Here is a 27,985-nt window from a genome sequence, read left to right as displayed (position 1 = left end):
TAAATCATAGGAATTTACTCAAGTGTACACAACTAGATCGACAAATTAGTGAATCGCAATCTCTTGTCAAAATCCACTCTATTCGTTGTCGATACTCCCCCGATCTCTCGGGCGGAAGCTACCTACAACGAATGATATGAACACACGTCGATCGTTCGCTACACTCTATGCCTCAATCTCTCGACCGGAGACACTCGAGTGCTCAATTCAATTCAGTTCAGAAATTAAATCAATACTCTCGCACGTGACTTAACTCAAAATCATTACAACACTAATGAAGGATCATAAAGCATTAAGAGACGAATTGCATTAAGTAAACACTATTAACAGAGTAAGTTCTTACAATTAAGCAGATTACATGAGATTCATCTACATCCTAAGCTATCCTAGATCCTACCTCCAAAGAAGCTTAGCTCCTCATCGCCCTTCGTTCGCTTCCGAGCTTCAATGTCATGGCTTGTGAATCCATGCTATCGATGTGCTTGGAGCTATCCTCTGGAGTCTAGAATCCCAATCTTGAAGTTTCCAAACCCAGAATGTAGATCAAATTTGCAGAATTTTCCAACCAGAAAACAGAATTATGCAGAAACTATATATACAGAATGCAACCACGCCGCGCGCCAGATCTATCACGCCGCGCGTGGTTGCAGATCCATCAACTACGCCGCGCGTGATAACGGTATCACGCGGCGCGTGATCAAGTCAGAGAGCAATCTTCTTTATGATCAGAGCATCACGCCGCGCGTGGTCAGGTATCACGCCGCGCGTGATCAGAGTAAAAATCTTGGCTCCCTGTGATCTCCATCACGCGGCGCGTGATGGGCTACGCCCCCAGCGTAGTGAAAATCATCCATTTCCTGCACTTTTTCCTGTTTTCTTGCAAAACAAGTAATCAAGCTTATGATTAGATTTCTCTTATATTTATTGCTAAAAACCTACTAAAATGCATCTAATGTTGCTAAAATAGGCATGGATTAGAGAGTGTGACGATTTGTCATCACTTACGCTCACTAAAATCTCGTTTTCTCGACTCACCAATCCATAAAATCAAAAATTTCAAGCATATATAACACCATCAATGTATAACATCCATATTTATCTTCTATACTAACATGAATGAACATTCATCATCAATTATACACAATTATATCATGTTATAATTCACTCAACCTCATCAAACACAAAACAACACAAGAAAAATGAATATTGCATAGCAATAATTCATATTCACATACGCATCATGTAACAGCCCAGGCCCCACCACCTTAGGTGGTCCCGGCATTATCACCTCACGATCTTCCCCACCCCTCTCTTTAGTGGAGTTTTTGCCTTCCGTGGGAATCGAACCACGTACCATGGGGTTCAAGTACTTGTTCAATCCATTCCCACAAGTTATTTCAGGTAAGTTTTAGAGGGAGCTGCGTGATAAATTAGGAAAGATTATATTTAGTAAGATTTTTCAATCTACACAATAAAATCACATGAGATTTTAAGTGAGTGTGCAGATTTTAATCTGATACATCGATTAAATCATATGGTTATTATTAATAGTTTTCATTTCTTACAATAATTATCAGTGCTCGCCGGATACAATACTATATATATATATATATATATATATATATATATATATATATATATATATATATATATATATATATATATATATATATATATATATATGAGGGCTGCTAATTTAGACCCAGTTGGGTCTAAATTAGCAAGGTGCACCTTTTGAGTTGGACAAAAATACCCTTTCTTTTTTAAAAAAAAAAAAAAAACATATTGGCGCTGATCCAGTGTCGCGCGCCTACCGCAGGACCACCGTTACAGACCGTTGATTTCCATCAGACGGCCAAGAGATGATCTCATCATGGCTGTCGGATCAATCAGACAGTCCAGATCATCCATCTCCATGATAAGCCAGCGCGTGCACCACACTAGATCTGCGCCTGGAGAGAGAAAATTTCATTTTAAAAAAGCAGGACACGTGTCAACTGCTGGGTGGTTGGCGTGTTTTTTTTTTCATTTAATACTTTAAACTCAATTATTTCGTTGTAAATTAATTTTTTATTTTTTTATTTTTATACCAAAATTCATAATTTTTTTTTGTCTACAAATAGAGACTTGGTTCGTTTGATTTGGACACAAAAAAAAACTCAATTTTTCGCTACCTTTAATTATCTTTATATAATACTGTGAAACCATTTAGCTGGTAGAATGGTTTCACAGTATAACTCTCTGAAACCATTTTACTGGTAGAATGGTTTCAGTGAGTAATTTCTTAATTGTTTGCTTCTGAAACCATTCTGAAACCATTTAGCTGGTACAATGGTTTCAGAGCGTTGTACTTTGAAACCATTTCACTGATAGAATGGTTTCAGGGGAGTTGATTTTTAATTGTTTGCTTCTGAAACCATTTTACTGCTAGAATGGTTTCACAGTATAACTCTCTGAAACCATTCTTCCAGCTAAATGGTTTCAGAAGCAAACAATAGTTTTTAATTACCGTTTTATCTCATTTAATTAACGAAAAATAGTTTCAGGTCTCAAAAAATTTCATAAAATATACCAAAAGTTGCAGAATATTATCTAATATTTTATTAGAAACAAATAAAAAAAACAATTGGTTTCAGAGTACAAATCTATGAAATTATTATTATTATTTGTTAAATGGTTTTAAATAATCAGCGGAATTTGTGAAAATAATTTCATGACTTGAACTAGGGAGCGTGAGGTACACAAGAGGGTTCTAAATAATTCATAGTACTTTACATAAAATTTTGGAAATTTTTTATGGAATTATAATATTTTTAATTACCTTTTTACTCATTTAATTAACTAAAAATAGTTTCGGGTCTCCAAAAATTTCATACAATATACCAAAATTTCCAGAATATTATCTACTATTTTATTATGAAAAAATAAAAAACAAATAGAGCCTCCCTGAGGCCGCACGCGCCCCCACGCGCCGCCGGTGAGAGTGGGCGTGGGCGACGCGCACTGTTCATCGTCCCTCCCACCCGTTTTATGCAGAAACGGGTCGTGCGACCCGGTTTTTGACCCGGTTCGATCTTCCTCAATACTCAACGAAACTCGACGTTCCTTATATGGATTTTGATCGTTTTTCAATTTTACAAAGGTTTCCGGTATTAGTTTTTGAAATAGGCGTTCGATTCGCACGTAAAATGAGGTCGAAATTTGGAAGAAATTTAAAAAATGTAATAGTTGTTCTATTGTTTCAAAAAAAAAAAAAGGGTATTTTTATGATGCAAATTACATACATGCCCCAGTTGCTCTATTGTTTCAAAAAAAAAAAAATGGGTATTTTTGTCCAACTCAAAAGGTGCACCTTGCTAACTTAGACCTAACTAGGGTCTAAGTTAGAAAACCCCTATATATATATATATATATATATATATATATATATATATATATATATATATATATATATATATATATATATATATATATATATATATATTTGACTTTTACGAAAAAAGAACAAATCAAAAGGATACCGACAAGTTTCAAACCCGTGAACTTGTACTTGCACATATGAGCGCGCTTGAACACTCTTTTACCCTACCGAATGAGTAAATTCACATATTAGAAAAAGTTTAATTGATTTATAAAATAATTTTATACCATCGTCCAATAAATAACAATCATTTTGTTATGTAATGTCAAGAAAGTGATGTGAAGTGGGGTGATGTGGCAGAAAACATGGTTGGTATTGGTTAACTCGTACTGAATTGACGTTAACTCGTATTGGTTAACATTTCTAATAATTTTCGCTACTCCCATTTTTTATTTTTTTTTTCCTACGCTACTCCCATATTATATATAAGCAAATATTCTTTTTATAGGTTTATTGGCGTGAATAGGTTCTTTGAATTATATATGTATTTGATTTACATTTTAGACAAAAAAAAAAATATGATTCAACGAACTTAGAAAAGATAATATCTATTTATATTTGAAATATGAGGGAGTAGGTATACCTGAACATAATACACGATAAACTTCTCCATAGTAATTTTAGCTTTGGTTTTTACAAAATGATACACACATGTTCTTGCCTTTAATGTGATGTACTCTCCTTCTTTCGATGTAGGATTACTCTAAAAAGAATCTTCTTCACGTGAAAAAATTTGTTTGATATTCATATTTAATCCATCCAAAAGTCTAAATGTAAATTATATTTTTATCGGATCAAAAGAGACAATAGTTGTCGCAAAATGGTTTATTTTATGATCAATTATCCAATATACTACAAAAAGCATGATAGTTGCAGCGATTAAATATGTTTGGATCTAATATCATAATGACATTACTTAACGTAATAAGAATTACAAGAAAATTTATAATAATTCCTAATGGATTACTAACACATAAAGCCCAATACATTATATATGAATTCCTAATGGATTCCTAATGGTTTGCATGAGTTGAGCTCAATTGGTATGAATGTAGTTCGAATTTCAAACATTATATATTTATATAAAAAGAAAAGAAATGTTGTTTCTTACAAAAATACGGAGTGAAGAAAACGAAGCATAGCTCGTGGTCGTGGCCATATGCATAGCTACACAATAAACTTCTTTATAATTTCCGCTACTTCCTCCTGTCTCAAATATAAGTAAAAATTATCTTTATATTTTATAGGTTAATTGAATCATATATGTATTTGATATATATTTTAGACAAAAAAAAAAAAATTGAATAAACTTAGAAAGAGAATTCATATTTGAAATCGAAGGGAGTAGGTATACCTGAACATAATACACAATAAACTTCTCCATAGTATAATTTTAGCTTTGGTTTTTACAAAATGATACACACATGTTCTTGCCTTTCATGTGCTGTACTCCTTTCGATGTAGCATTGCTCTAAAAAAAGAATCTTTCTTCACGTGAAATAATTTGTTTGATATTCATATTTAATCCATCCAAAAGTCTACTTGTAAATGATATTTTTATCCGATCAAAAGAGACAATAGTTGTCGCAAAATGGTTTATTTTAGGATCAATTATCCAATATACTACAAAAAGCATGATGGTTCATTGTAGAATAAATTATCCAATATATACCACAAAATTGTAAAAGCGTACGGGACCCTGATTTGCTAGGCTCAAAACATTTTAGAATTAAGCAACCAATAAGTGAGAGACAATAACAATCACAAGAAAAGATAAATAGCAAGAAAGAAAAGAATACCATTAAATTGTTTACTCAGTTCAGTCAAAATAACCTACTCTAACGGAGAGAGCAGCTCTTCGTTCCACCATAAAATATGAAGTACTTGTTTACAAAGTAACTCTCCAAAGATATTACAAAAATTAACCTTATTCCTAATTCTATCCTTTGTCTAAATATCTTCCTGTTGAATTTTTGTATGTTGACTACATTTTGCAAAAACAAGTTTTAGCAAGATGTTGGACCAAAAACTTATATTAACATCCACTTCATAACACAAGGCATGTTATGAGGGTTAAAAAGTTACAAGAGATAAGCACAGGGGTGAAATAACCGAAATCTAGAAATAAGGCTAGACCAACATGCTTATACTACACAGAAAGAATACAACAAAAGCCTCAATAGCGCAAAAACACACACCTCAACGTTTTATGCAATCAATTGGACTCCACTTCCATTCGTACAACATACATGGACCCTTCGCCATCCTTCCTACGAACCATTGCCATGATACAACCTTAATGTTCTCTACCACCTCCTCCACGATGACTGCAACATTATTGAAGACATAATCGTTACGCCGCTTCCAAACAGTCTATTAAAAAGTCCCACATCGGTTGTGAGATGGCCTTGACAAGTGTTTATAAGCAAGTGGCAAAATACTCATTTCTAAGACAGTCCACATAAATGCGTTCCATATCAAGCTCATCCCTACCTTTTCTTTCTTATTTGTGACACTAGTCCACACAACAAAAGAAATAGCAATATTCGGTGGGATAATTAAATTAAAACCCAGCCAGCCAGAAATTTCTTACCAGATTTTTGGCACACACTCACAATGGAGAAAAAATTGAACCGCGGTTTCTGTCTTCCTGCCACATGACACACAAAGATGTTGTTCCATATGCAGCATCGTACGTTTAAATAAACTAGGGATAAACCCGTGCGTTGCACGGGTTTGGTTAAAATATATAATTAAAATATTTTTATAAATGAAAAATAATAATTGTGATAAGTATAATTACATATAGTTAAAAGATAGATACTAACTTTTAAAATATGATTATGTTTCTATATATATATATAAAAATGATTATGTTTAATATTAGTATATGTATAAAAAATAAAAATAGGTTGTTTAGAAATATGAGATTTTTTATTGATTTATATCGTAATTTTGTTAATATTTTAATGTAATAGATCTCTTATAATATTTTATAAATTTGAAAGGATACATCATATTTTAGTTTAATAGTATGATTGTATAAGATCTTAGTTTTCTTTATATAAGTTGCAATTGTATAGTCACATGTCACTTTGCTTTTTATTTTTGACGTATCCATTATTTTATTTTCAATAAGAGTTGGAGGCATGCATACATACATACATACTTTTTTATCACGTGATCTCATTTTTTTGAAAATTACATATAAAATAGCGTAATAGCTTACTTCCTTCTATGAAATTTAAAGTACCAAATAACTTTTCTACTTACTTATTATTTTTTGTTGATATAAGTTTGGATACTAATTTCATATATTTGAATTTAGGTTTAGTTATTTGGCTAAGGTAAAGAAAGTTTAGTATTTTAGAAGAATTTAACATGTCAACTTATTATTTGGTTAAAAAAGTGATATTATTCTTATAAATATCTCACTATTTTTTTTCGAGCCGTAACTTACATATTTTTTTAATACTTTAGAATATGTACTTATTTTATTTAAATAGTTAAATTATTATTATTTAAATCAAATTAATAATTTTGGAAATTTTAGTAAATTTCAGAGCACATACACACACACACACACTATATTTTGACGCATGAGCATTGATAATTGATGATTTTCATTTTTTTTCTTGAAAAATTATAACTATTTACTCTACTCCTTCATACAATTGAAAGTCTCTCATATTTATAAAAAAGATGATTCTTGTTCTAATAATAAATTGATTTCTATTGAAGTTTCTTCTCAAACATTTACTTGGTAAAATTATATCTCATATTTATTGGTCAAAAATTTAGAATATTTTTAGCCAGCGATTTTTTTTTTCTTGGTTACAATTATTTATTTTCTTTTTACTAAGCTTAATTCATTTTTTTTATATATTTCTCATTTTTTTATGAGTTTTGTCCCCTCATTTTTGTCTTTTTTTTATTTAATAATATTTATTTGGATTTCCAGTTTAGTTTAGTAGTGCTTGTTAGAATGCAATTTGTTTAGAAGTTTTTTTTTAGAGTTGTCACATTATTACAATTAAGTATTTTATAAAGAGCAGTTCAAAGCCATTTTTTTATTCAATCGACACTTTTTCATTATGTACCCATTTCCTTATACAATTCTCTATGTATTCTTATACAATCGACATTTTTTTATACAATTCTCTATATTGTTAAAAAAAAAAAGAGTATCGAATTCTAATAAGGCAATTTCTTGAAAATATAAACATTTTCAAGAAATTTAAATCAATAAAACCAATATCATTCAGAAATTCATACACAAACCCATGCATGTTTTTGTGTTTTATCATCCTATCATTGTCATACATATTCATTTTTTTTTATCCATCAAAAACGTGTGTGGAATTAATTTCCACACTAACTAAACTAAAGATCACAATGAGCATAACTTGTTTTCAAATTGATTGCAGGTACCATTGCAGTCCCGACATATTTTTTCTTGGCAAAATACTAATTAGAGTACACAATATACATGAAGTGATACATCATTCACTTCAAAATTGCTCAATCAATATATAGAGCAGACAATATATAAAATATGTACTAATTACACCACACATACGTAAAAGATGGTAAAAGAGAAGTAATGTTTTTGCATCAAACACAAATTGTTAGTGCTAGTTATTGCTAGAAATAAATGTATAAAATATGCTTGCAACATTAACAATAATATCTCACTCGTTGAATACAAAGAAAAAGAAAAAATACAATGAGATCACAAAAGTTTCAGAAAACTACCATTCTTCTAAAATACTAATAACCCTTTGAAATAGAAACTTCACATGCCCATATATGTATGAGGAGGGGTTGTATATAATATATATAATAATTAATTCACACAACCGTTTTTTATTAGTATGAGATTGAAAAGTTAAGAAGAATGAAAGACTTAGTACCTACCCAAAAAATCAACATTAAAAGAGGTGATTGTTTCATCTTTCATAACAATTTATTTAATTTCATTATTTTATTAATCTTTCATAACATTTTTCTTATAGGGGGTGCACGCATATACTTATTATTCAATTATTAATTAATATTAGTAGGTGAAGGAAACAAAAGGATGCAGACAACATGCTTTGGAGATAATTGGACAAAGACACTAAATTGTGGTTACAAATACTATTAATTAATTGAGAGTTACATAATAAAGTAGATGAGGGAAATGCAAAGGCAAAAGATGTTATAGACCATTGACTATCAACAAAAAAATAACAAAAATGAATCATTGATTTGGAGTATGAATTATAACCAACAAATAAATTTCGATCCATTGGCCTGCTCTATAAAAATAATTTTTTAGTAATTATAACTTTTTTGAAGACACTTAGTAATTATAACTTGAAAAGATAAAAAATAATCAGAAAAGTGAATAAATAAAATAGTTGGAAATAAATTTATAAAATATTATAATTTCAAACAATAAATAAATATAAAATAATTCAACAAATAAAAGAAATTACTTTTATTTATCTCCAATATTAACTACTATACAAAACACTCATTAAAATTATTTTAAAAAAGAATAGGATAATACGAAATTAATAAAAATTGTTAAATGTCAAATTATTAATTTAGATTTTGCATTAGTACAATCTTTTTAAAAAAGTAGTATAAATTTTTTATTAGTGAAGCAAAGAAATTACTTTTGGATTTGGTAACCATAATTTGTAAGAAGTTTTTTTATTTTTACGATAATTGTATATAGTGATAATTTAAAATGATTTAGAAAAAAGTGGATGAAAATGTTTTAATAGAGATTGTAAACTTTTCTTATAGAGTGCCACATCATCACAATGCTTGCTTATGAGCAATTCAACATTCCTTTTATTAGTAAAAGATTCTCCTTTGTCTGGACACAATTTAGTAACAACTGCCAAGCAAAAACACGTACCTTGCACACTTCCACAATCTTTTAAACACAAATTCCTCCACTGATTCCAGAGTTCGATGATCAGTGACCATATTTTCCAAACGGATATATATGCTGATTTGACAATAAACCCTTGAATCTCATCCCCAAGCCACAACCACCTATCCAGATTATCCACCGGGACAAACGGGGCAATAATCTCAGCAAACTCATCATAAAGTTCCTGCTCCTATTGAAAACGATCTCTACGCCATAGCAACTTCCACTGCCACCTACTTTCAATCATCCTACCAACATCTTGTATCATCGGCTGCTGCTGCATAGAAATACCAACCAAACGTGGGAATCGATGTCGTAAAGATTGATCACTGATCCACAGTTCATTCCAAAAATTAGTCGAATCACCTCTACCCACCTTCTTCCCCAAGGCCCACTAGTGGAAAAAACACTTATTAAATCAGAGATTTTAAATCACAACTCATCCACTTGATTTAAAAGGTCCAAAACTAGGACACGGAAGGAAATTTTTTAAGACAGTGATAATTAAATCAGTTAACCTGATTTAAGAAAGAATTTTAAATGCAAAAAAAAAAATTAAAAAAGCGTTACTTACTTCCTTCTCTTTTCACAAACCCTCCCTCTCTTATGCGACAACAAACCCTAAAGGTACTTTCTTCTTCCTTTCTCTCCCGCTGACGACGAAGCACAGTCTCACCATATCTGACCTAAACACAAACGAAACCGCCACGGCTACTTCAGTATCAGATTTTCTCCACCGCCGCTTTAATCTCAGATTTCCCAAGGAGAGGTCACTTTTCATTTCGATTTTGGTTTCTCCTCATTATTCAATGGATTCTCATTCTAATTTCCCCTTTTGTTTCGCTTCATTGTGCGCTCAGAGTTTTCAAGGGTCCTCTTCGCCGTTGTCGCCATCTTCGCATTCAGTCGTTGTTAGCTTTCTCATCATCTTCATCTATCGACACTTCTTAACCTATAGGTATCTCTCTTTTTCTCAGTGTGTAGCTCCCAACTGTTTTTTATTTCAATTTTATGTGTTGATATTGTTTTCTAAGCTTCGATTTGTTTTCTCGTCTATTTTATAATCTAGTTTAGGTTTAGTTTCAATAAGCAGAGGCGTTTATGTGCTGCAATTTAACTTGTTGGGAAAAGAAGATTTTTAAAAAAGAAAATAATAATACACTTAAAAAACTAAATTTGAAACCAAATTTCTTCAAGTCCTTTTCTTTCTTTCTTTGATTATTTACACAAATGAAAAGAACAAGGTCAATTTAGTTATAATTATCCCCTGTTACATTATATGATTTTCAATTCAGTGCAATGTTCAATATTGCCAAATCAATTTCGAGTTGTTTGTGGGTGTCAATTTACATGTGCACTATATTATGAGAGTACTTTTTACTACTCTGCTTTATTGACTGCTAGGTGTCTTTTACAAGGTGTTAGAAGCTGCTAGAGTAGATTGAGTTAGAGTGTGTCCTGTATGTTTTACCACTGAGTATTTGGTTGTTTATTGTTTCAAGTTTAGAAGCATCCTCTACATTATTGTTGAGTTCCCTTTTGGAAGTTCAAATTTCTATTTACTTAACTTGACTCAGTTTGGATTGCACCAAAATTATGGTGTTGTCGCATTTACATGGCTATGTTAAGTACTTGCAGATTCAAGTAATTGCCCCTTTTAGGTCCTAATGTTGTGATTAATTCCAAATAGATGCTCTGTAAATGCACCTTTGAAGTCCTAAAAATAAACAAAAATATCACACAACTTGATCATCGATGGGTTGAACGTATATAACATTCTAGAACCATGCTATCATGGCACCGAGGCAGATAAAATTATCACATCCTTTATTAGGTTATCGTCTAGTTTCTTGGAGTTAGGTGAGACTGACAAACCTCATCCTGTGAGGAAGAAAATGTTTGGTCACTCTTGGCCTCTAAGAGCACCTGTGAGAGATGGAAATGTACCAACTTGGCCACAACTTATCAATAGCAACAATGTTCCATGCACAATATGTTTCTTTACTACTATCTAAGTTTCTATATTTACCATTTATTTAATATCTACTTATTAGCTACTAATTGATTTCATTGCTTGATTATTGCCAAAAACAAGTAACACGATCTAACGATATCTTTAGGATGGCTCTGTTACAAATGCATGGTTGAATAATGACGAAGTCAGAAAAGCAATTCACACGGTAGAGGTGAGGTTTCTTGTAAAATACCTCTATACTTTGGATCTCAAAACACTAAATAATGATCATTTTGATGAAACAGAAAAGTGTAGTCAATAGTTGGGATTTATGCACAAAATTTCCTTCGATCATGACGCCGGAAGCACGATAAAGTACCACAAGAACCTAACTTCCAGAGGATATTGAGCTCTTATATTCATGTAAATTTCCAACATTAATACAGTATATATGTATACATTTATGGTAGCCAAAACTATTCCAACATTATCTAACTCTTATCTAACTATCTCTTAATTATATGTTTTGTATTTACATGAATTGTGTTTTATATTTTTATATATAGTTGAAACCAAGTGATTATTGTTAAGAGTTTCTGGTGTGTTATTTATAACAGGAGAAACAAAAGAGGGGATAATTGGTTCAGGCTTGTAATAAATACCTACACCACCAAAACACTTTGAGAAGTGCATAATAAGGGGCCAAAAAACGTCATCAGGAGAGTACACATCAAAAGAAACACCCCTTGTTGCCGATAAAATTGTAAGTAAATGAATTGATTGTCATGTTAAAGTATGACTATTAAATATTGTCAAAGTATGCCATGTTAAGTATGACTATGATTTATATAGCAGTTGTCAAATTATGCCTTGTTTTCTTTATGAATGGTCTTGGGAACCTCAATTTTGTTTTGTTAGGTAGTGTTGGTTTTTTTCGTGACTATTGGTTTGTTTCTGGCTGGGTTCGGACTTGCTCTTTGTTGGTTTTTTGGTGTATGGCTGTGTGCTTAAGCTCTTTGTTGGTTTTTTGACAGTCAGGACCTGGTTTTGTGTTTCTGTGCACTGGGTGTGGCTGTGTGGTTAGGCTCTTTGTTGGTTTTTTGGAGTATGGATGTGTGGCTAGGCTCTCATAGTCTCATGTAGATTGATGATCCATGTCCTACATCTTTGTTGAAAACCAATCTTCCATTTTAACTAAGCCGATTAAACTAAAATTTTAACTAACGCGGTGTTTGTTGATAATCAAATGGATATGAAGTGGATCATTAGCCAACTAATATTAATTGATATATTATTTCATGTAATTGGGTTTGAATTTGTGTGGATGTGTTGATTATTTCAATTGAGTATTATTGAAATTCCTGACAGCTTTGCGATATTGTTTGTTGTCATTTCTAGGCTTTATTTTCTCTAAGTTGTCAATTTTATTATGCTTCTATGTTGAGCTGAGTTTATCTTCTTCTTTTTTCCTTTTCAGAATTAAAAGGTCTGAGGATATCCCTGTGGAAATATGGAGAGGATGGATTCAACCCAGCGATTTTAAGAATGGTCTCCCAAAACCAACTTATGAGTTAACTGTTAAAGGAGGAGACAAAGTTAAGCATACAAATAGAAGGAATCGAGGTTACAAGTATAAATTTGTAACTTTATGGTTTATAATTGATGATTCTAGGTATATGATATTAACTCTACTATTATCGAATGATTTTAGTATATATAAGTATAATTTATGCTATTAGGTGTATGGTACTCTATTATTATAGTATGATGATTTTAGTGTAGAAGTATAATTTTGTAACTTTATGTTATTAATGGATGATTTTGGATTAAATAAAATTTTGGTGTATGGTACTCAAGAAAAAATAGTAAAAGAAAAAAATTAATAGCATTTAAATCGGGTGAGATATGAACAGATTTAAAATAACATTTTTTAAATCTGTTGAGCCGATTTAATTTTGGATTTTAAATCGGATCAAATAGATTTAAAAACTTCCAATGACTTTTTTAACATTTTTTAAATCGGGCAACCTGATTTAATAAACTTTTTGAAATCAGTCAACCCGATTTAATAAAATCTTTTAAATCGGTTCGAAACCCGATTTAAAAACAAAAAACTTACTAAATCGACGGAATTTAAATCGGTCCCGGAACCGATTTAAAAAGCCTTCCAGAACCGATTTAATAAGTGTTTTTTGCACTAGTGGCCGTACTAAACCATCTATTTTCCTCATCCAAATGACATAAATCTCTCCACCAAGATGAAGCTATCCCCTGGTACATCCACCTCCCCTAAAATTCGCTTACCAATAACATCTCTACCTTATCTAGCTATCACAACATCTTTCCACACATCAGGTTTGTATGTCAATAATTTCCACCTCCATTTTGCAACCCCGCTTCCTCCTTTGGCCTAAAAGTATCATCCCATTTCACCCAACAAATTTTAGCTCGCTGTGACGTCCCTCCCCAAAGAAAATTCCGTTGAATCGTCACTAATTGGTATTGCATTCAAAACAGCATTTATCAGCACTATTCTTCCCCCTAAACTTACATATTTATTCCTCCAAGAACCAAGCCTTTTCCTAATCAATTCCAATATAGACTCCCACGTTGACATCTTTCGGGGACTTGCGCCAATGGGTAGGCCAAGGTATTTAAACGGTGTTCTTCCAATACGACAATTAAGAAAATCTGAAGTCATACCAAGAAACTCCTCTCTTACATTAACCCCTATAACACAACTTTTCTAAAAATTGATTTTATGCCCGGATGTCATTTCAAACCCTCGTAACATAGACTTCATCACCCATAGATTCCCTATTGTCGCCTCTCCGATGCAAAGAGTGTCATCGGCATACTGTAATAAAGATACTAGTGTTACACCTCCACCACCCACCAAGAAGGGTCGAAATCTATTAACTTCCACCGCTCGTCGCATTAAACCACCGAGTCCTTCCGCTACTAACAGGAAAAGAAGTGGAGCGAGGAGATCACCTTGTTTAAGGCCTCTCTTTATTGGTAGTTCTTGTGTAGGACTACCATTTACCAAAATCGATAAATTTCCCCCACACACACAAGCTTTCATCCAAGACCGCAACTTTACACTGAACCCAAATCTGTCGAGCATGTAATCCCAGAAACCCCAGTCCACGATGTTGGACCATATGTTGTAGCATGTGAGTACAACATCTGTCGTGCTCTGTTTCGCGTCTTCAAGTGGTTTATTTAGGGGCGCCATCTCTTGAAGATCTGATTGAAGAATTGTTTCGTGCTAACTTATACACCAAGACACACGTGGTTTTGGAATCTTCAGAAAAGTGTACTTGGTTACTTGTTCCTTAAGATTTGCATCAAATATTAAGGAATACAAATTTGATTTTTAAATATAAAAGATTTGTTTGAAGGATAAACTCACGCTTTCTTGTGCACCAAGATACAAGCTGTTCTTTTAAGTGAAATTTTTTAGGATCGTATTCAGCTGTCAACAAAAGATTTACTCGTTTGCTTGTTCCTCAAGTTTCTCAAGTTTGTTATAAAATATTAAGGAATCAAAATGATTTGATTTTAAAAAGATAATCACTGAAGGTTTCTTGGAGCAGAAGAATATTGATTAAAGCCCACAAAGCTCTGCCTATATAAGGAAGACTCAAGACCTAGTTTTAGGAACCGAAACTGGAACCAAAATCAAATATTCAAAGATGTCGTATTTTAGGGTTCCGTGTCTTTGTATGCCTTGTGCTTTATTTTTTAAACCTCTCTAGTTGTTGCATCTGTTTTATCAAAACACAAAGATGGTTTGTTTAGTTGGGTTGTAATTGTGAGCCACTCTTGTATCACACCGATACGAGTGTTGGGCTATTTTTGTCGAGTTAGGTTGTTTATTGGAGTGTGTCTCCATCTTGTGTTGATCTGTTATAATCACGGGTTGTGTGATTGAAGGGAAGTGAGAGGGGCCTCATATCTAAGAGTTCCAAGGTAGAAGTTTAGCACGGGTAGTGGTTAGGTGATAAGTCGTAAATGGGACGTTTGCTGAGAGCTTTGAACTAACACTATTATAGTGGATTTCCTTCCTGGATTCGTATCCCCAGAATAGGTGTGTTTGCACCGAACTGGGTTAACAAATAACTTGTGTTATTTGTATTATGCACTTTATTTAATTTAACTTGTCTATTGTGTTCAGTACTGGTACGAGATGCTCTAGCGTCCGTCACAACATCTGTCCACCAACCTGCCGGAATTTCACTTCCCGTGGCCAAGAAATTCAATATGAAAGTGTTTCCCAATTGTGATGAATCAATACCCACACCCTAGAGTTTGCCTAAAAGTTCTCTTATAAACCCTAATCTTTTAGTGACTTTAAAAACCCTAAAATCCCCTTTAAAAAATAAAAAATGTGACATTTCTCGAAATGTGACATTATTTTAGGATCAATTTATGTTTTGTCGTATTTCTCCTGCTTTGGGATAGATAAGTATGGGATAGATAGATGATGAAGGGTATATTTGGAAAATAGGAAAGTTAGACAGACTTTGAGGGAAATTCAATGGTCATTCCCATTCTTAATGTGTGGACTGGTTATTATATGCAACTATTCAAAAGCACATATAAAAAACACAAATTCATATAAATTCATATAAACTTTATTAATGAGAAAGTAGTACAAGATTACACAAGAGAGGAACCAAAACAAACAAACCAAAACCAAAATGAGAAATACTTGCATGGACCATTAATATTTGGTCACAATTTGGTCACACTCACAAAATTGAGAAAAAGGTACAAAAAAAAAATAATTAAATAATATGTATGTTTTGTTATGTGTGTGTGACCAAATGAGACCAAGACCATACAAGTATTTCTCAACCAAAGAGAATAAGGTTCACACACAACTCCCATACAAATAAAATCCTCATTTCCCAAATTCAATGAATAGGACTCGTGCCACCAAAATAGACGTCGACGAAGATGACACCCCAAAAAATCCAAAAGAAACAACCCTTCAACATGAACCTTAGCAGCACTCGTGCCACCAAAACAAAAGTATCACTCCAAACCTTCTAGTGGTAAAAGTGTAAAACCATTGAAATTAACGTATCATTTATCTTTGTATCATTTCACTAATGACCAGCTTGGATCAGAGTAAACAAAACTAGCGATACTACAGTAAGAGTTGATACCTTTTCCCAAGGAGTGTTGAAGTACTCATGTACAAAGACAGTCTTATATTTGTTTCTAGGGTTTTCATAGAAATCGTGATAAGCGACTGCTTAGGATCGTCTTGAAAACAGGTAAAAGAGGAACTTGACCCTAACCGCGACCTGCCGATAGAACCAAAGTTATCAAGGAAAAGAGGAACTTGACCCTAACCGCGACCTGCCGTTAGAACCAAAGTTATCAAATAAAGTGTGACCCTAAACGCGACCTTCCGGTAGAACCAACACTATAAAGTTCTTATCTCAAGAACAATGTTCTTATCACAAGAACAAAGAAAAAGTTCTCACAAGAGAAACTCTCAAATTAGATTATATTCCAAGTTGTTTGAAAAGTACATGATAGTCCTATTTATAGCATATCCTTACATAGTAAGATTTATTGTCCACTACCATACATTTGCCATAGGACTTAGAAAATTCTCACTAACATGCTTATAAATTCACACTAGCCACTATAATGACTTAGTGCACGACTAGGAAGCATCTAGAGAGCCTAGGGAGCAACTAAAGGTCATCTAAAAATCCTCCTAATACCAAAAACGAAAATTACAATAAAAATAAACAAAACTGGACTTAATTGTTTTCTATTTAGTCCAATATTATTAAACCATAAATCAGCCTAAAGATGCTTCTTATCATGTGAAATGGGCTTCAAGTTGGGCTCAAACATCTTCATTCAAATATTTTTTTGTGCATTTTTTTATAAGTTTCCTTCCACATGTTTAGGGAACTCATGATCGTATCAAATCGTTTAACAACTTAAACAAAGATAGATACTCTGCATTGTATTTAGGCATTGAGGCATTTTTGCAAAGAGTGTTGACTATTGTAGCGACTGCATTAGCATCACTCGTCCAATTAATAATAATTTTCTTATCGACTAAGATGCTCACATCCTTTTCTGTATTAATAAGCATATCTAACAATGTAAAGTACTGAGATATATATCCTGAACGTTTATCTGAAATGTGACATTCTTCAAAAGATAATATATTGACCTAATTATTATTTTGTTGTTTTAGGTTATTTAATGGACTTGTTGATATTTTGCTATTTTCTTAGTTGTTTTGATTTTTGAGTTGAAATTGTGGTTGTGTTGTTTTAGCATGCTTAGTGTTTGAGTTAATTTGATTTTGGATTAATGAGTTTTAGGTTTTATAATCCTTTCATTCTTATTCAGATGAAATTGATGATGGATTCTATTATTTAATTTTCCCAGATTACACTCAACAGCTTGAAGGAAAAGCTTCCTAGATTGCAGAAAATCAAAGAGAAATTTCTGAGGCAAAAGCCATGCTTCAGGAAGCAGAACGATCTCTCTTGCTAAATGGAGGTGCTGAAGAACAAGAAATTGATCGTGATGAGGAGAGATTGGAGTTAGTAAAAGCACTAAAGCAGCATCTATCTCTGCCCTTGTTGGCACTTTCTCAGAGCTTCCCATATGCTTCGCTCAGTCCACCAACACAACTCAACTGCTTCTCTCTTTGGCAATCAATGAATATTGTGCATTGTTTGGAGTCACATTTTGCTGTGATTAAAGGTAATCAACTCACCATGCAATGCATGATCTACTGTTTGTTAAATAACCTCAAATTTTAGATAAAATTGTATGTTTTGTGGATTGAATGCTTTGTTGTGACCTCACAATTTAAGTTAATAGTAACACCGAAATAGAATCCCGATGCAGGTCTCGCAATCCTCAGTGCTGGACCACTTCTTGAACTGAACTTCGAAACCTCTTATTATCATATGCCTGGGATGGAACAATATATGTGTCTGAGAATCTTGTCATGTTTCTTTCTGCTGCTATTAGTCTAGATTATACATGTAAAAATTTCTGTTTATGTGTGTTTGTTTCAGGTTCATAAAGGCAAGTTGAAAATATAGGCATGTTGATAATGTTGATAATGCTAGGTATGGGTATAAGAGAGATTTGACAAAAATTTAATGATCTTTTTTTTCTTAAATTGCAAAAATGTAATGATATAATAAGTAAAGTGTATGTTGTTGATCTGGATTGATTTAAATGTGTACAAACTCATATTTAACTCAAATGTTACATTCTTTGGCTAACAGGGGTCATATGGTTTTTGATCTAGTCATAGACTAATAGCATCTCTTCAACAAGGTTTGAGGTAAGAGGAATGTTAGATTTTCATGTACTAATAAACATATTACGATCAAAATACGAATAATGTGTTAACTTTGTGATCTTTTGTAATTCTATTCATTTCTTTCATTTCTTTGGGCTCTCCTGTCATACAATTTGAAAACCAGTTGTTTTTCTTAAGTGGATATTTGCATATTTTATACTTCTGGAATAATAACATAATGTCTCAAAAGGTAATCAAATATCCCTCTTTTTTTAACTCTGATTTCCATTGTTTGATAAATATAGAGATTATTTTTTTGACGAAAAATATATAGAGAATTTTAACCACCATGGAAATGGGTTATTTATTTGTTTTTGGTACTTAGTATATTTTTGTATTTCTTAGATAGAAGCATCTAAAACAAACTAATTTGTTTGATGTAGTACCTTATCTTGTTGCATGGAGCTTCAGTTTGTTAAAGCTTTGATGCTAATAACTTGTCCTATGTGAGTGTGCTATATTTGGTAATAAGTCATTTCTATTGTTTACTTAGAAGTAGAAGCACTGCAATCTTTTATGTACTATTTGGGTTTGAGATTAATAATTTATATGCATGTGGGTTACAAAAATCAGGATTTAAAATAAAAAACGCAGGATTTTTTTTTAAAAAAAGTTGAAGATTTCACATCAGGTAAAAAGCTTAGACCGATGTAAAAGGTCCATTTTAATTTAATAAAATATTTGAAAAACTAGTCTTCACATCAGCTGAAGTACGAAACAGACGTACAAAGTGTACATTTTACATCCGGCGTAATTCCGATGTAAAACATGTCTACTTACTATGTCTAGTGCGTCTACATCTGACCTTTCTCTGATGTAAAAAGTGTTTTTGTCCAGATGTAAAATGTGTTTTTTGTACTAGTGTGTTTAAAAACACCATTTCATATAAATTAGCAACATATATTTACAAACAATTGCTGATTACCTGAAAAATAGAACAAAACTTTTTTAATGAGAAAGTAGTACAATAAGATTCAGACACAAAATAAACAAACCAGTAACCAAATAATTAAGATTCCATACAAATAAAATCCTCAATCCCAATTTTGAATGAACAGGAAACATACACAAAAACTATAGTGCCTGTGCCACCAAAGCAAAAGCAACACTACAAATATTCCAGCAGTAAAACCAGCAAACAAGAAAACCTTCGAACAGTAAAACCATTGAAAGTAACATATTATTTCTTATCTTTGTATGATTTCACTAATGACCAGATTGAACATACAGCTTGGATCAGAGTAAACAAAACTAGCAATACTGCAGTAGTAGTGGATGCGATTTTCCAAGGAGTGTTGAAGTACTCGTGTACAAATATAGCCTTATATTTGTTTCTAGGGTTCTCATAAAAACCATTTAACGTCTTAAACAAAGATAGATACTCTGCATTGTATTTAGGCATTGAGGCATTTTTGCAAAGAGTGTTAACCATTGTAGCCACTGCATTAGCATCACTCGTCCAATTAATAATAATTTTCTTATCGACTAAGATGCTCACATCACTTTCTGTATTAATAAGAATATCTAACAATGTGAAGTACTGAGAAATGTATGCTGAATGTTTATCTGAAATGTGACATTCTTCAAAAGCTAATATATTCCTCATGTATCTCTCTGTTGAATCATGCACAAGAAAGCATGGCATTTTCAACACACCTTTATCAAATTTCAAGTCAAGTAAGCATTTGCTATCGCTTAACTCAAATTTCAATCCTGCTTCTGATAATTGACTCACACTGTATACCTGTTCCATTGCATGATCTATTTTTCCCGTTCCTTCAGGTGTAAAATTAAATGATGATGGTAGCAAAAATGTTCTTATAAGATCTGTGAAGTGTTTTGGAGGTTCAGGTTCGGTGAAGTGTTTTGGAAGTTTAGGACCAGTAAAGTCTCCTGAATTTAAATTCTGTTGGTTGAATTCCGTAAAATATTGTATAGTAATTGTAATAAAGGATGGAAGATTTAGCTTAGCTAAGTTGTATATGTTCTCAAGAACAAAAAAAGGTAGCTGGTTTTCAAGGAGTATTAAGTCACGAAAAATGTCATCAAGTAAGTAAGGTTTCAATAGTATAGGATCAATTTTATTCCAATTTGTGTAACTAAATCTCCTAAGAAAATGCTCAATTATGAAGCATGCATCAACTATAATGATTTTTAAGAAATCTTTGCTGTTAAGGCTAACAGGCCCTGCATAACATTTTCGAATTTCATTTTCCCACTCTTTAACTCTGGAAAACAAATTATCAATACTTATGTTTGTTCTTTTATGAAATCCTTTGAGATATTTGAGTTTGAGTCCTTCCATTTCCTGCAAATGGTTTTCGACACTATTTGAGCCAAGTGGATTGTGAAAAGGACCGATGGAAATAAGTCGAGGTGTATAAGCTTGTGGATTAACTTGGCGAATTTTTTGTGGTACTTTGTAGATGCATTGCTCATGGGTTCCAGACTCTTCTGGAAGAACTACTGCTTCGAGCATTTTAGTCAATTCATTTGGTTGTGCCTCCATTTCCTAAATATTTCATAGTTTGGTCATTGGTTTGATAAATAGCACCAAAGTCACATCAAATCAAAGAATCACTAAAATAAGGGAAATTCTAATGTGGATCCGTATTTAAAAATCATTTGAAACTCCGACTAAAATCATTTGGCACAATTCAATTCATTTTCTCATTCGAGGAATACCCTAAATTTCTTTTTTTGAAGGCCGTTGTAGATCATCATAAGAGTTTCATATGATTTTGAAGTACATGTAATGCTTTTAGGATTGGCTAATTTTGCTATTGGGTCTAGTCTTGCTTTATATATTCATTTGAAATACACTAACTTATTTCAATGAGTATGAAACAAATTACGAAGAGAAGTCATGGTCCCCAACCAGTCTGGCAAGGTTACAAGAGAATGAATTATAATATAAGTTACCGTACGAAACAAATTATCAAATATTCTTAGACAGAATTAACAGACAAAATAAAAATGATACTATAATCAAAAGAAGAAGGAGGAACCTGAAATGTTGAAATTATGAACTGTGGATATTTTTCAACTTGGAGTATTTTCTTTTAGATTGGTCTCACTCAGGCTTTTATATATATATTCGTTTGAGATAAAACCAACTCATTCAAATTGAAGAATTCAACCCTTGATCTAAGTAATGGAAAGCCATATTCATTATTTTTATCACATATGTAAACATCAATGAAACTTCATTGAGTAGACAAAAGGGGAAATTAATTTATGTGAAGTGTGTTAATTAATTAGTAGTTGACTATTTGATGTTACTTCTGTAGGACCTACAACATGTGGGTTTATATTTTTTGGGTCATGCTACAGTGCCTCGAGCACTAATTAAGCATACTAATAAAAGGAAGAAAGAACAAAATTAATGATGAGAGATAATAATTTTTTACATCTTTAAAGTATTGAATTCACAATTTCCAAGATAAAATTTTCATTTTAATATCCTTAATCAGTGACCCGGATGCACTGTTTAGCATTTTCCATATTTTTTTGACAATTTGGATTATGTCCAGCCAAAGTTGCAATTTGCAAGCAACTTGAGGATTTTCAAACGGTACATTAAATGCAAAGAGGTTGGAAGTTGGAACATACTGTATATTAATTTTATAGCTTGAGGTGCAGCCAAATGTTGAATTGCAGCAAGCTTGTTCACGAATTTTTTATTTCCTACCCGTATATTTATCACTATACCCTAACAATTTTTCAAAAATGCTCATTCTACCCTTATCTTACTATATTATATTTTTTTTTACTAAATAATATTTGGCTTAACTATACATTTGGTCCCTTACGTTTATTTTAGGTTTCAATTTGGTCCCTTATGTTTAAAAAGTATCAATTTGGTCCCTTACGTTTATTTTAGGTTTCAAGTTAGTCCTTTCCGTCAATTTTGTCACATGTGGCAGTCAATTTGCATATGTGGACTGACACGTGGCACTTGGACACGCTGACACGTGTACTATTCAAACAGTGTTAGTGACAAAACTAACGGAAAGGACTAACTTGAAACATAAAATAAACGTAAGGGACCAAATTGATACTTTTTAAACGTAAGGGACCAAATTGAAACCTAAAATAAACGTAAGGGACCAAATGTGTAGTTAAGCCATAATATTTTATTATTTTTTACTTTGCCCTTTTATAACTTTTTCGTAGATTGGTTCCGCAAGACTGTTCCGGTACTTAGTTTTCTTTCCAGTACATTAAATTTACCGGCACACTTTGAAAAAATGTTTCGGTTTGCAATTGTTTTTACCGGAACACTTAAAAATAGTATTCCGCTTTGAAAAGTGTGCAAAATTTTTCTAATTACATACCGGAACACTTTTGAAAAGTGTGCCGGTATTATAAAACATGTTCCGGTATGATGTAAAGTATTCTGGTATGCTAAAACAGAAACTCACATCAATTACATTCAGCATTGAGGTTGGTATTTCTTGATCTCCACTTCCAGTCCTCTCATTGTCCCAGAAAACAGAAGCTCACTTTCAGAAGTAAGGACGTTATAGATACCCAAAACAAAGAACTTGTGTCTTTGTCGCAGAAACTCGGGTACACATCATACCTCTTCCTGTTTAGAGCATTGGTGGTGGTGGTGGTGGTGGTAGATTTGGGTTCAAATTTGCGGCATTTATAGAAGCATGAAATGAAGGAAGACATTGATGAATTTGATGAATCTGAAATTGCACAACAATAAGAAGAATTCAATTCAACTGAAATGTTGAGGCAAAAATCTCTTTGGAATTTATGTGTGTGAGTACAATAATTGCACATGGAGAGAAACATACAAAATGTTATGAAAATAATTATTAATTGAAACGAAGGAGTAAGTAATATCCTGCTTGCTTTATTGTGTGATTGTTATTGCTTATAATACCGACACATTTTTCAAAAGTGTTCCGGTAATTAGAAAAATTCTACACAGTTTTCAAACCGGCACACTTTTTTAAAGTGTTCCGGTAAAAACGATTGTAAATCGGAACACTTTTTCAAAGTGTGTCGGTAAATTTAACATACCAGAAAGAAAAAATACGTACTGGAAAAGTCTTGCGGAACCAATTTACCGAAAAAGTTATAAAATGACAAAGTAAAAAATAATAAAATATAATTTAGTAAAAAAAAAATAATAGAGTAAGATAAGGGTAGAATGGGCATTTTTGAAAAATTGTTAGGGTATAGTGATAAATGTAGGGGTAGAAAAAAAAATTTCCAATATATTGGTCCAATTGAAGGAAAAAAAAATTTCCTACCCCAACAATCTTCACTTTACCCCAACATTTTTTTAAAAATACCCAATATACCCTTATTAAAAATTAATATAATTTAAAAAAACAATTTTTGTCGTATTATACTGTTCCGGTAGAATTTTCATCCTCACGAAAAACTGTTCCGGTAAGCAATTATCCATACCGGTAAGTTAACTTTACCGGTACACTTTTTTAACAGTGTTCCGGTATGTTAATTATACCGGTACACTTTTTTATAACGTTTCCGGTATGTTTATTTTACCGGTACACTTTTTAAAAAGAGTTCCGGTACGTTAATGTTACCGGCACACTTTTTAAAAAGTGTACCGGTATGTTAATTATATTTCGTTTATCATTATACATACCGGTACACTTTTTTAGAGTGTTCCGGTAGTCAAAGTGTTCTGGTATGTAATAAGTGTACCGGTATGTTATTCTTAATTTTTTTAATTTTAATTTATTTTTTTATTTTTAAACAGATATGGCTTATCTCGGCGATACAAGTCAAATGTTGGTAGATACTACGAATGTTTTTACAACTCATCAAAAATTTGCTACCGCAGATGATGTTGTCAAATGGGCTCGAGATGTTGGAGATGCCAATAAAGTCGGTATTATCATTACTCGGTCGGATAAAAAGAACGGAATAAGAGGAAGAAATGACAAGTTGATTTTGGGTTGTGACAAAGGTGGAAAGTATGACTCTTCAGAAAGTTCCACGACATCTGCATCGAAAAAGTATAACTGTCCATTTAAAATTAGAGCTGCACCTTCAACAGATGGTTCAGGATGGAAAGTTCAGGTTATTCATGGAGTTCACAACCACGGGCTACCTGACCAATATCATGGTCATCCTCGCAAGGCACGTTTAACCGCTGATGAAAACAAACGTGTTCAAGATTTGACAAAGCGTAAAGTAGCACCAAGACACATTGTTTTAGATTTGAAAGATCAAAATCCAGAGTCTGTTGTTGATGCCACACTTGTATATAGGAAAAGACACATGATGCAAATACAGGAAAGAGGTTCCAGAACAGAGCTGCAACACTTGCTGCAGTTGTTAGATGATGCAAAATATGTCAGCTGGAATAGAAGAAAATATGATGGCTCCGATGTTTTGAGTGATATTTTTTGGGCGCATCCAGATTCAATCAAGTTGTTGAACTTGTTTCCCATTGTTTTGGTTATGGACTGCACGTACAAAACTAATAAATATAGACAGCCACTGCTTGAAATTGCTGGCATAACGTCAACTAACATGACATTTGCTGTTGGATTTGCTTACATGGAATCTGAGAAGACGGACAATTATCATTGGGCGTTAGGTAAGCTGAAGCAATTGATTACAAAGCAAGATATATTTCCTAGAGTAATTTTGACTGATAGGGAGTTTGCTTTGATGAATGCAATTAAAGATATATTTCCACATACTACTAATATGCTTTGTACGTGGCACATAATCAAAAATGTGAATGCGAGATGCACCGTGCAAATACCTAAGGATATGAAACAGAAGGTGAAAAATTTGTGGAGAGATGTTGTTGAAAGTCCGAATGAGGTGGAGTATCAGCAACGGTTGAATGCGTTTCAGCAAGCATGTGTTAATTCAAGCAATTTTGTCGAATATGTCAATAACACCTGGTTGGCCCCTCACAAAGAACAATTTGTTGAAGCATGGACCAATCGAGTGATGCATTTAGGAAACACAACGACTAATAGGTATAATTTTTTTATTTTAAAATTGAAATTATATTTTTCTTTTTTTGGCGTTTAATTGACTATTGTTTGCAATTTGATATTTAGAGTTGAGTCTGCACATTGGAGACTGAAGAAAATGTTGGAACACAGCAAAGGAGACTTATGCAAGTGTTTGGAAGGCATGAATGACAACATAAGACTAGAAGTTGACAAAATAAAGAAGTCTTTTCAAAAAAGTTTTTACTATACAGAAAAGACACATAGCAGTCCATTTTTTCAATATTTGAGAAACTTTGTCTCCAGGGCCGCTATGACACTAATTTCTGATGAGATGGAGAGAATTGACATTGTTGGAACAAATAAAAACTTGTGTGGTTGCAAACTTAGGTCAACATGTGAGTTGCCTTGTGCTTGTGAATTGAGTGGATATACAACCAGCGGTGTACCGATACTGTTAGATTCAGTTCACGGTCACTGGAAGAAATTAACTATGGAAGAACCATTGGAGGATGACACAGAGGATGGATATGAGTTGGACATGAGTAATGCAATGGAGGCCATATGGACTCGATTTCGGTCACTTGATATTGTTGGTAAAAGAGCGTTGAAGAGTAAAGTGTTTGAACTTGCTTATCCAGCCTCAAGTTCATTGTGTCCACCACCTGAAAAAATAAAAACCAGAGGAGGAGTGAAGAACAAAAATAAAGGCAAAGCACCAAAAGGTTATGATGTGTATCGTGATCCATCATACTTTGAACACGTTGAAAGAGAATATGGTGATTCACAAGGTGACTAATTTATTTTTTTGATAATATAGTTATTGCTTATATTTTTATGTCTATATTCTATTATTATATATTCAACTTTTTTTGTTTTTACATAAATCTAGGTACATCGAAGAGGTTGTGTACACAACAATCACAGTCATCTCAGAAGGAACTATCTCAACCCTCTCAGAAGCAACAATCTCAACCATCTCAGAAACAACTATCTCAGATGTCTAAAAAACTGACATCTCAGAAATATTTGGGGCAATTTCCTGATCATATGCATCCACATATTGTTGACATTGCTGATGTGCTTGAAGATGGAAATTGTGGTTTTAGAGCTGTTGCATCTTTACTTGGTTACACAGAGGAAGGTTGGTCCATCGTCCGCCGGGAGTTAGATGAAGAGCTTAGAAATAATAACAATTTGTATGAGAAATTATTCAAACAAGATTTGCAGGTTGTGAGAGATTCGTTGGTAGCAACTAGATGGTTCACCATACCTGCTATGGGTTACTTGGTAGCAAATAGGTATAATGTCGTTCTCGTCACGTTGGGTAAACCTAGTAAGACTTTCTTTCCTATGATGACTTCATATTCCTCTTCAGCAAGGTTTTTTTGTATTGGTTTTGTCAATGGAAATCATTGGGTTCCGGTAAACATGTCAAAGGGGTTTCCGTTGCCCGAAGTTACAGCTGATTGGAAGAAATTTTGTTCACATGAAGCAAGGTCTTGGATGTCAAACTTAAACGGACGCCTACAATATTGGAACCTTCTAAATCCTCCGGTGAAACCTCTTAGTGGTGTTATGTCTGTTGAATAATTTTTAATTGTTTATTTTATGTCGAATATTTATATTACTTATGTTTTATCAAATATCTAAATTCGTTAGTAACGTTTATTGTGTTAAAATATATTTTATGTCAATAAAATGCAATGCCTACTTTAGCAACGTTATTTGTGTCAAAAAATAATGTATTGAAGTATAAAAAACATTTGATCGATAAAGTTCATAATCTAAATAAAGTGCACGATATAGTAAAAATAGTTCAACAAAATACACAATCCAAAAATAAAAGTACATAAACCAGTGTTCAAAAAAACATAACAATAAAAAACTAGTCATGGGTATGCACCACAGCCTGCTCCTCAACCTGCTCCTCAACCTGCTCCTCAACCTGCTCCTGATGCACTGGCGGCATCTCATCATCTTCCGGCTCCTCCTGATGTGGCCGAGACTCTCCGCGTCCTCTGTTATGCCTAATTCTACCGTCTCCTCCTCTTGTACGCACCACTGGAAAAAAAAATTAAAAAAAAAAAAAATCACTGTGAACCGGTACACTTTTTTAAAAGTGTACCGGTATGTAATACGATACGCAGACGTCGAATATACCGGAACACTTTTTTTCAAGTGTACCGGTATGCATATTCATACCGGTACACTTGAAAAAAGTGTTCCGGTATGAATATGCATACCGGTACACTTGAAAAAAAGTGTACCGGTATGAATATTCATACCGGAACACTTTTTTCAAGTGTACCGGTAAAGAAATCGAACCGGCACACTTCGAAAAAGTGTACCG

General features: G+C 32.9%; 2 protein-coding genes and 1 long non-coding RNA gene across 5 annotated transcripts; 2 read left to right on the top strand and 1 right to left on the bottom strand.

Annotated features, from left to right (window-relative positions):
• Positions 1–9,900: 9,900 nt before the first annotated feature.
• On the top strand, positions 9,901–13,102 carry LOC123907781. Of its 3 annotated transcripts, XR_006809382.1 has the most exons (6): positions 9,902–10,119; positions 10,211–10,308; positions 11,471–11,536; positions 11,610–11,727; positions 11,922–12,067; positions 12,782–13,102. It is a non-coding gene; the product is annotated as an uncharacterized LOC123907781 (long non-coding RNA). The 3 variants fall into 3 exon arrangements; XR_006809383.1 differs by lacking the exon at positions 12,782–13,102 and adding an exon at positions 12,339–12,767 and having other exon boundaries at positions 9,901–10,308; XR_006809381.1 differs by having other exon boundaries at positions 9,904–10,308.
• Positions 13,103–19,832: 6,730 nt separating this feature from the next.
• LOC123907780 (UPF0481 protein At3g47200-like) lies at positions 19,833–21,709 on the bottom strand. Its single transcript, XM_045958153.1, has 2 exons — positions 21,679–21,709; positions 19,833–21,182 (listed from the first exon to the last, which is right to left on the bottom strand). The coding sequence occupies exon 2, from the start codon at positions 21,177–21,179 to the stop codon at positions 19,851–19,853; it is 1,329 nt and encodes a 442-aa protein (XP_045814109.1). The 5' UTR covers positions 21,180–21,182; positions 21,679–21,709; the 3' UTR covers positions 19,833–19,850.
• A 2,709-nt stretch (positions 21,710–24,418) lies between these two features.
• Positions 24,419–27,225, top strand: LOC123904746 (PKS-NRPS hybrid synthetase cheA-like). The gene is made up of 3 exons (XM_045954372.1): positions 24,419–25,656; positions 25,741–26,423; positions 26,525–27,225. The coding sequence occupies exons 1-3, from the start codon at positions 24,419–24,421 to the stop codon at positions 27,223–27,225; spliced, it is 2,622 nt and encodes an 873-aa protein (XP_045810328.1).
• The last annotated feature ends 760 nt before the right edge of the window (positions 27,226–27,985 follow it).

Source organism: Trifolium pratense, linkage group LG2 (assembly GCF_020283565.1).
Source record: "Trifolium pratense cultivar HEN17-A07 linkage group LG2, ARS_RC_1.1, whole genome shotgun sequence".
Classification (NCBI taxonomy): Eukaryota; Viridiplantae; Streptophyta; class Magnoliopsida; order Fabales; family Fabaceae; genus Trifolium; species Trifolium pratense.
Note: the sequence above shows the minus strand (reverse complement) of the source record. Positions and strands in the feature narration are given on the sequence as shown.